We start from the raw sequence: 10,842 nt of genomic DNA, 5'->3' as shown, positions 1-10,842 counted from the left end.
AAATTTGTTATTGCTGATTTTTTTTTTTTGCTGTTAATTTTGGTGAATTGTAGCTTCATTCATATCAGTTATGCCTGTTTCATTAAAGTTAGATTTATGTTTCAACATTTGTTGTTGTTGTTTTTAACCAAAATTAATGAATTATTAAGCAAATCAAAATGATTTTTTTTAAATACACTGTTGATAAAGGTCCATTTATAAAATATGAAAATTGGTTGCTAAGTATTTTGATACAACCCATTTTTTTTTTATTCTTGAAGGCTTTTCAATTTGTACTCTTATTATATTATTTAAACCATCAACATTTATAATTATGAAAGAGAACTTCTTAAATTTCTTGCCGGTTTCAACATGTACCCTTATTTGATACCCCAATACATTATTTACCAAAGAGTATTTTGACACGTTCCCTAGCAACCAACCAATGACTACACGCTATACAATATGGCGTCGTGATTCCGGCAAGTGCTTGCGAAATGACATAAGATAATAAACCGAGTAAAAAGACATTTTTTGCACATATTTGGATTTTACGGAACTTAAAACAAGATGCCAGAAGAAAACGTTCGAGTAGCAGTAAGAGTGAGACCTTTCATATCCTTTTATAACGAAAATTCACAAGATTTTGCGTTCATCTATGCACGATCTGAATCAGATGCTCGCAAGCGCATGTTTCCAAATGTTTATCAGGCAAATTATATTGTAGGTGCTTGTAAATCTTGTATTTTATTATTGGGTTATTGAACGGTATTATAAAAACCCTTTAACTGGAATGGTAACATTTTTGTGTTGCGTTTGAAGTGCACTTAGTGATGCGATGTAAATCGTTCGCAAGTGTAGACTTGTTAGTCAGTTTCTTGTGTATTTGGGGCAGTTTTAGCGTCCGTTTGTCATTTTAGGACGGGATCTCTGTAGGGCAGAGGGAAATGGCCACGGGCATATTGTGTATTAGGTCATTCTAATTACAGGTAAGCCGATTTTCCAATCAGTAATCAATGGAGTGTGACAATTTGATAGGAATTACCGTTATATTAAAACAGTAAAGTCAGTTGTAAAAAAAATAAATATATTTATGTTTCACTCTTGTTTTTCAATATTTTTGTTCACATTTTAAAACTAATGCATGTTAAAATAGGGGAAAAACTTTTTATGTACATTGTAAATGTATATCTTTCTGTACACCATTACCATATATGTATATATCCTGTGAGATCCAAAATAAAGTACCTGGTAGTTGTGCTTCAGAGTCCAGACAATTGAATCCAAAAGGGTTGTTGCAACTTCATGTACCTGTGAGCTTCAGCATGTACTTAAACCCTGGATTGAGTGATGATTTAGTTTCATTACAGGGTTTGCATGATTTGATGTAAAGTAATTGAATGTTCCCTCACAGAGATTGATTTGAATAGTTAACTTCAACGGTTGCACCAATGGAGTTATTCTTTAACTCAGGTGGTAGTTATTGTTAGCTATCAGTGCCAGGGTTACAAATATGCTTCATTGCTTGAACTGTTGCAAAGTTGTTAACATGTTACACTTCATTTACAAAGAACTCAAACTGAAGCAATCAATCAATTGGTGTGTTTGTGGTATACATGCTCTTGACTTCAGACTTGTATACATATTATCCTTAACTATTCTCACAATAGAAGGGAAAGAGAGAGGAATGCAAAATGTATCATTGACATGACAGGAGCCACCACAAAGATTGAAGATCCATCAGGTACAGATGAACCAAAGAAATTCACCTTTGACTTCAGTTATTGGTCACATGATGGCTGCAAAGAAGAATCAAATGGCTACTATGGTCCCGACACTTCACATCCTAATGGCAGAAAATTCTGTGACCAGGTAAGAATAATACCTCTATTTTCACAATCAAGTTCTAAATAAATGTTTAGTTTTTTATGCATTAAAAAGGCAAAGTACATGCAAGTAAATTGTAAACATTTCATGGGTCAGAAATGTACCTGGCTTTCTTATTGGATGTCATTACTCTGTCAGTGGTCTAACTCAACATAAATTCTTCCCCCTGTAATCTTCAGGCCTCTCTTTGTGTGGCCTTTTATTCTAATTATCCCCCAACCTGAAATCATGAAATTTAAGATGTCCCTGCCCATAAAACTATATGTATATATGAACAACCACAATTACATATTTTGTATTCATCTGAAGTTACATTTTTATGTAGAAACCTCTAGCTTTTGTTTATGTGGTTTGATTTTGAATATTAGTTATGTATATGCTTAGGATATAGTGTAATGTACATTTCCTGGTATATCTATGATTTTATGGGCTGGTCGAAGGCAGACTGGGTTTTGTATATGGTTAGGATATAGTGTAATGTACATTTCCTGGTATATCTATGATTTTATGGGCTGGTCGAAGGCAGACTGGGTTAGGATATAGTGTAATGTACATTTCCTGGTATATCTATGATTTTATGGGCTGGTCGAAGGCAGACTGGGTTTTGTATATGCTTAGGATATAGTGTAATGTACATTTCCTGGTATATCTATGATTTTATGGGCTGGTCGAAGGCAGACTGGGTTTTGTATATGCTTAGGATATAGTGTAATGTACATTTCCTGGTATATCTATGATTTTATGGGCTGGTCGAAGGCAGACTGGGTTAGGATATAGTGTAATGTACATTTCCTGGTATATCTATGATTTTATGGGCTGGTCGAAGGCAGACTGGGTTTTGCAAATTTCTTGCATTAATTGATGGCCTATAGACTTCCATTGTCTGTTAAATTCACAGTTTGGTAGGGTCTTGTCTCTTTGATACATTCCTTGTTTCAACTCACTCTTTATCTATACAACCTACAGCAGTTAATTTCTGGAGCTCACGACTGCAAGTAAAAAAATACAAATTTTATGACATGATACCATTGAGATAAAGAATATATTTTTGCAGGATCAAAAATTTTATCGGTTCAAAATTTAGGGTTTGGTTGGTACGTGAACATGTATATCCTTATACATAAAAGCTTTTCAATTTTAATCTTGAGGATGACACTGCTGCACTTTCATTGTATCTGTTGAAAAATCAACTTGAGTATACATGTTGTATAACCAACCCTGATTTCAATTTTTCTCATATTTTTGCTAAATATAAATTATTCAAATTCAACTTTTCTAAACATAATGCAGCCCTGATAAAAAAATATTGGTCTATTTGAGTCATACGCGTGTATACATGTACATATACATGTACATATATGATGTATGAAGTCTAAAATTGTGGAAATACTATGCAGCAATAATTAGCATACCAGTTTGGGGTCGCTTCACTAATTTAAAGGGATTTTCTATTTATTCAGCCATTTTTTCCCATCACTAAGGGATCCTGGCACCTACAAAGATGGGTATGGAGAAATGTTGAATTCATTTTATTAAAAAAAATAGTTTCTTTAATGACACTTAACATCTCTTTTGTTACAATGCATGCTCATTGAAAGATGTTAAATAACGACTTCTGCCTTTCTGAAATAAATTTCCGTATCAACATAATACATGTACATACATTTCTTTAGTTACTGAATTAGAATTTGAAAGTCAGGCTTATTAAGTTACAAGTATTGATTGTAGATGAAAGTTTACAATGAGCTGGGAGTTGGTGTGCTAGAGAATGCCTGGGAAGGATACAATTCTACACTGTTTGCCTACGGACAGACAGGGTCTGGAAAAAGTTGGTCCATGGTGGGATATGGAGTCAATAAAGGTAATTAGAGCTAAAGTCATTTAAAAAGGATTATGGTTCAGAAAAAAGTTGGTCCATTGTTGGATATATATGGTGTCAACATAGGTAATTAAATCTAAGGTCCTTTTTATGGTTAAAGGGCCAGAAAAAGTTGGTCCATTGTTGGATATGTCAACAAAGGTAATTAAATTTAAGATCCTTTTAATGGTTAAAAGGTCCAGAAAAGAGTTGGTTTATTGTTGCATTTGGTGTCAGTAACTTCTAAGGTAAGATCTTAGATTATTTGAAAGGTCTGGTGTTGTGAGACATTGGTCCATTAATGGCATGATAATAATGATAGATTGTATGATGTTATTGTTGAAAAGTACATTGTACATTTGTAATTATGGTTCATTAAGCATCAGTCTTTAAAATAATAAGACGGGGCAGTCCTTTCCTTGATAGAGGACTGTATAGGGTTCCACTAGCACGAAACAAGAAATGTACACATCATTTCTCTAGCCCTGGACTTCGGGCTAGTGGCTGAAGGCAAGTACTTAGGGGATGATTCATGTGACGGTTACAGACCACAAAACTGGTCTCAGTTTGTCATTTGGTTCTTGCGCTTTCGAGATAGAAATTATATAGATAGTGTATGAAAATGGCACTTTAAAGGAATTACCATTCATGATTTTGGTTAATTTGCTTGAATTTAGTGGGAGATTAACTCATGTTTTCCTTCAAAACGCAGCTTTTAATACAGGAAGGACTTGTTATGTGAAAGAACAATTGTATAGGAACGTTGGCTGTGTCTAAATTTTATATGGCCTGGTACTTATATGAAAAATATCAAAACTTGTGTAACATATTCTTTTGTATAATGAATGTGTACGATACATTCTAAAAACAAAAAAACAAATTGATTTTTTTTTACTTTACAAACTTTAATAGTCTAGCATTATGATAATAAACTGAGAATTAATTATTACATGTAAGCCTTTCATCAACATTCACGTTATCTGTCTAATGAACTTTCTACAATTGCTGAAGTCTTCATATTATAGACTATCAATCCTATCCCTTAATGAATACTTAGAATTACAATTCATGTCTGGTTCTGTTCAAGTGCATGTATTGATCTCAGTAATTATAACAGAGCTTTCATCATCTATGGTTTATTGACTCAAGATGCAACAAACCTATGTTATTATTCCTTCTATTACTGTTTTGATGAATCTATTTTAGGCCATCAAAAATAATCTCCCAATCCCCATCCATATATTGAAATGTTTTGAAGAATTTGAATCATGCTCTCGACCTGATTCTCAGTGAGTATTGAAATACGTAATGCAATGCATTGAAGTTTAGTTGTATCTTTCTATAACACACTGTAAAGAAGGAAGGTTGTGGTTAAAGTTTTCAAGGCATTTATTAGGCTAGATGTCAGTATGTTAAATTAAGTAGCTATCTTTGTAAGAATCATGCAAAATCTGAAAAATGTGATACACCCCAAAAAGGCTACATATTTTTATTTTTGTAATTAAGTTGTTTTATGGGTCTATACTATAAAATGTGTAATTATTCATTCAAATCTGCCTGCTCTTAGGAGATAATCAACATTGAAAATCCAATAGATTCTATTGTACATGTATTTGAGTGTCATTTACAGAGTTATCTCCCTTAATTTTGAAATATACAGTGCATTCTATATAATTTTTATCTCCTAAGAACACGGGTTATATGAAAAAATGCATATTAATTTCTGTTTACTATGGCAATTTAAACAAAATATCAAAAATAAAAATATGTGGGCTTTTTGCCTATGAATCACATTTTGCAATTTTGCATGATTCTTAGCTGGAGCACTACTTAACAACATATACCATATATATATTGAATTAACAACATATACTGTATGGCTGGTTATTTTGGTAGGTGTAAACTTTTGCTATTTGAATAAAAAAAGACTATTATACAAAAAATTTTGGCGGATGCTAAGTGGTGTACTAAGTATTTAAGCCCAGAATAAATATTTTGTGGAATTTATTTTGTCATTTTTAGGCAGTCAAAATTTGCACACTACAAATACTACCACTATGCAGTATATACATTGTTTATGTATAAACAGTAAACAACTGCTGAAAAAATTCATTTTTCAGTGAATTGATTCTACATTTTCTTTTCAGGAATTGTCCCACTCTACTGTGAGAATATTTTCAAACAGATTGATGAAAAGAAAGCAGCAGGGGAAAATACTGAATATGAGGTACATAATAACATATACCCCCACTCAGCCTTGTTTGTCTTCATTAGATCTGTCATCCCAATTTTGTCACAATTACCTCAGCTTCAATGGATGGATTGATTTGAAACCTGATGTGTAGTTTTATATAAATGAGGCATACCATGTCAGCTATTTTTGGATGATGTTGTATATCAACTTCCTGTTTTGTAGGACTTTGCCACTTTTTGCTGTATGGAATGATAGAAAAAGTTTTGTTACAAAAATCTCAGCTTGCAGTGGATGAATTCATTTCAAATTTTGTGCATAGCTTCATATATATGGGGCATATGTTATAAGTGATTATGGTTGCTCTACCATTTTAACTTAGTATACGAGTGGGGTTATGCCTAGCATGACTGCCAGCAGCTTTATGTTAGATTGGAATTCAGTCTATAAACTATAAGACCTATACATTGTAGCTTAACCTGTTAAGTTTGTGGTTAATTTGTTTAATTTGCTTCTTCCTGAGAAACCCAACTGTAGACATGTAGATATGCACCTGTCTACAGTCAGGAAATCTTGGTCATTAATTTGTCTTTTGGTTGCCATTTTATTTTTTAGGTTGATTTTGAATGTATGTCATCGTTTTTACTTCTTTGTTGTCAGGGCCATTCAGAACTTACTTGTTGAAGACCTTTTTGTAATCTCTGAAAGTATTTACTATTTTGTATTTAGGTAAATGCTGATGCATTTGTTGTGTTTTGGATTTTTTTAATGAGTTTTTCAAACTTTTGTCGGAAAGGCTTGAAAATTTTGTGGTTGATATGTTACTATCAACAGTATTATAAGTTATAACAAAAGCTGAGCTTAGTCTTTACAGTGAAGCCAGTCTTAAGGAGGTAGACCTAGGGTAAGGGACACAACTCTTACAAATCATTGGAATGTTTGTATTAATCATTTTACATTATCTCATATAAGCATCCATATAACTTAGACTGATTTCATTCAGTTTCAAATGAAAGCTTGATAGACTTTCGTGAAATTGAATATAATACAAACATATCACTGATTTCAAGGGTTATGTCCCTTACCCTAGGTCTACCTCCTTAACTAACCCCCTTTGTTTGGTTTACACAAGTTTAACATAAATTGAATCTGTTGTCAGGGGATTTCAGAGGATATGACTGGTTTAGACAGGTTTCTGGTTTATTGAGAGTTCGGTTAAGACTGCTTTCACCATATTGTATTTGAAAATTAGGAATAAAAATTTCAGCAAGTGTTTCAATTTACATGTAAATTATTTTGCTTTCAACCTGACATTCATGGTTTACGTTGTCATATTCATTTTCTTGTGATCTTTGATTCCATTTGCCAGGCTTGATTGATTCATTTTAGATCATGAAAAGCCTAAAGTCTGTAGTATAACCTTTCATGTTTGTTCTTTTTAGGTAACATTCAGTATGTTGGAGATTTACAATGAACAGATCAGAGATTTGTTAAGCTCCAAAACAACGAAAGGAGGACTGAAATGTCGTCAACATCCAAAACAGGGATTCTATGGTAAGAATATGCATTTTCTAGTCAAAATTGTACCACTTACAATCATAGAGTCTGTAAGAGGGTAATCAAGGGAACCAAGATTCTAGTGGAAATCAAAAGAATGTAATCCAGAGACAAAGACCAGACATGGAGTACAGACAAACACAACAAAGAACAAAAAGTAACTAAAATATAGCATATAAAGAAACAAATGTAAATGAGCAACTCAAACTCCACTAATAACTGGGAGTATGGACCAGGTGCATTGGTAGGGTAAGAGTCCTCTGCTTTTCTAGAAACACCTGCTCAGTTGCTCACATAAAGTCAAGTCCAGGGTAAATCAGTATTGGTTGACATGTATTCTGACTAAAGTTCTTCAGCATTTTTACAAAAATATATAAAAACTGGTATGATATTAATTAATTATTCATTTATGAAAAATTACTATTGGTACTAATTAGTAGTTGTCTCTACTGGATTCCTGTATTGAAGTTATGTAAGACAAATTATAAAGATAAATGTAGCATTTGATATCTGAATGTGTTATACTTCCATTACAGCTGAGGGTCTTCAGGTTGTACCAGTCAGTAGTTATAAAGATATTGAGACAAGGATGGAGGAAGGAACCAGAAATAGAACTGTTGCCTCAACTAATATGAATGCCACCAGCAGGTAAATTTATTTGACATTTCATGTCTTTCTGTCCAAGTTTGTGACCTGTATACAATGATTATACATGATACAGAACTGTATGTTGCCTGAAGTAGCTTGAATGCACAAGCGTGTAATATGATGTGACATATTTCATAAGTCTGTCTGTCTGTTTGACAAAGTTTGTGTTCCGTATACCCCATGAAATAGCATGATACAAAGTACAATACTGTTGGCTCAACTAAGGCAAAAAAAATGATAGTCTTGTTTCCTGCTAGGTAGGTAGAGAAATTATTTTATCTTTCAAAAACATTTTACATTTACTTATTGGTGAAACGGTCTAGACTTTATGAGTGCTTGAGCCAAAATGACCATAAAATGTTTAGGGCAGGCACAAAAAAATAGGGTGGTAGGGTAGCAGAAAACATATTTTTTTTGCCTATCATGAATGTCACTAGCAGGTAAAACAATATGACATATGATGCCTTAATCCTGTCAGTCCATCTGTGTAAGTTTGTATACTGTATAATTGAGGAAGTGTTATGTCAACTAACATGAATGCCATTAGCAGGTAAAATTATTCAAGATATCATGTCGTTGTCCAATTAGCCCAATGGTCTGTATAAGTTTGCATTTTTTCTTTTGTCTCCTTTGCTATTGAACTGCTTTTTTTTGTTTTTTTTTTTCAGGTAATACGAAAATCACTAGAAAGTTATATGATACTCCTTTTCACAGGGAGGATTTGTTTCCGCTTTTTAACGGAATTCCTCTATTTCAAATCCAGATTTTACTGTTACGATTCTTTTTTTAATGTATATTTACTGCCAATTTCTCCAATTTGCCCTTTGTTTGTTGACTTCATAAAATCATCCCTGTTATCATATTCTTGTCTTACCTGTATGTCACAAAGTGTTGGTTCTCTGTCTCTTGTCATAGCTGTTTGTTTAAATGGAACCTCAGTGCAGTGATTAATTGTGCAAAGACAAATCGTTTGTCTGAGTTTTGCATTAATAGCATCAATTTTTAAAAGCTATTTAATGCTTATTGAGTGAGCAAATAAATTTAGAGGTTTGCATACATACATGTATATGGTCTGCACTGGTAGTCCTGTCTGCCCTCTAGTAAGTTGGCATCAAAAGTGTTTTTTTTTTTTTTTTTTTGCAGTAAACTATTTTTGATCATTCATTAAACTCCAAAGATTACCATTTTTTCCCAACATTAAGACAGCTTCATTTTTTTAATATTTAACACAAAGAGCTGTTGTTTCATCTAAAATGACAAGGATTGTAAAAGCTCAGTGGTCAGCTGCTTTAAATAACACTTACATTATCAATATGGGACACACTTGTTAATTTTAGGTAAATTTACGTAGATCTTTTTTATTTTCAAAATATTAGGCGTTTCTTTTGCTGAACATTTTAGAATTAAAACCCAAAGAGCCTTGAAGTAAATTTTAGTCCTTGTGTAATATTAAATCTGGAAATTTAATCTCCTGGAAAGAAACTTAAAAGTTTATTGACTGTTGTTATTATACATGTACCTTTACGAGGAAGGTAATAAGAGAATGCCAGAGTTATAAATATACATGTGAAATAGATAGGATTTCAAAAGTTTGAACTGTTGAGTTGATTAAGTAGCTTAGCGCTTAATTAAATACCAAGGGACCATCTCAAAGGAAAATCTGTTGAACTGTGTTAAATATTCCCAGTTAATTATTTATTGATAATAAATGATGATATTGACATTGATATAAACTGACCAACTATTTATGCAAAAATGCCATTTATGCAAGATGAAGGTAAATGTCATTTAAGAAAATATAACTATAAAATATTCCACTGTTACGAAAGGGGCTATATTTTACTGAAATAAGATAATCACGTTCTACTTCTGTAGGCAGCACTTTAATTAAAAACCTTAACAGAACAAAGGACTAGCTTTCAGCTGTGTGAAGGGGCTTTTAGTGCTACCATGGAGGCAATACAAATATTGTGTCCATTAAAAATTTCCAGACCTGTTATTACAATTGTGACGTGATATTATTTATTGATTAAGTTTTGTAATTTTAGTACAGGTTAAGCTAAGAATCATGCAGAGAGTGATTGATTAATCAATATTTTTTGTCAAATTTTATAATAGTGTAAATGCTTCCAGTATGTCTGATTTGAGTGATTTGAGAAGTAATAAAAGTAATAAAAAGAAGATAGAGACAGTGGGGAAAAATTAATATATGTATAGTGATCTGTAGCATAAAATGTCAAGAAAAATTCTGTTAGTAGAAATTAAATCATCTGCTTTGACTAGTTTATTACTTTTCATACTTTCTTTAAATAGAACTCTTATTGGTATTTTATCATTAATATGACTTTCTGAAAGACTTGAGGTCATGCAGAAAGTTGACTAAATAATTTGAATCATCACATTTTTTTTTCTTAATTTGCATGATGTTTTGTAGGACATATACTTAATAGTGTTGTATTCATAGTTTTAACTTTGGGTAATGAATGAGGGATTTATGGATTTAAAAACATTGTTTTATAATCATGATGTTTTATAATAAATCAAGATGATTAAAACAATGCAAATGTTACACTGCTGGGACTTAAATCATCCAATTTGTATACTGTTCATGGATACCAATTTTGTGGATTAGGGAAGAAATACATGCATGTATTTGTGGGTATGAATTTGTGGTTTTGAGGTTTTTAGTAAACACATCAATTTTCTTTGGTTTGGAACTAAA

At 32.3% G+C, this 10,842-nt stretch overlaps 1 protein-coding gene across 3 annotated transcripts in view; it reads left to right on the top strand.

The window, feature by feature from the left end:
* The first annotated feature begins 423 nt into the window (after positions 1-423).
* LOC148612712 (kinesin-like protein KIF28) overlaps positions 424-10,842 on the top strand; it is a 36,754-nt gene continuing 26,335 nt past the window's right edge. Inside the window, exons 1-6 of one of the 3 annotated variants that reach the window (XM_088594374.1) lie at positions 424-595; positions 1,646-1,851; positions 3,595-3,727; positions 5,872-5,951; positions 7,358-7,469; positions 8,009-8,120. In XM_088594374.1, the coding sequence (XP_088450500.1) occupies positions 550-595; positions 1,646-1,851; positions 3,595-3,727; positions 5,872-5,951; positions 7,358-7,469; positions 8,009-8,120 (689 nt within the window). In that variant the 5' untranslated portion in view covers positions 424-549. Of the gene's footprint in view, positions 596-849; positions 969-1,645; positions 1,852-3,594; positions 3,728-5,871; positions 5,952-7,357; positions 7,470-8,008; positions 8,121-10,842 lie in introns of those variants that run through there. The other 2 variants (XM_088594372.1, XM_088594373.1) reach the window with 2 other exon arrangements.

Source organism: Perna viridis, chromosome 7, assembly GCF_037379345.1.
Source record: "Perna viridis isolate PV_CMFRI_1.1 ecotype Kerala chromosome 7, ASM3737934v1, whole genome shotgun sequence".
Classification (NCBI taxonomy): Eukaryota; Metazoa; Mollusca; class Bivalvia; order Mytilida; family Mytilidae; genus Perna; species Perna viridis.
Note: the sequence above shows the minus strand (reverse complement) of the source record. Positions and strands in the feature narration are given on the sequence as shown.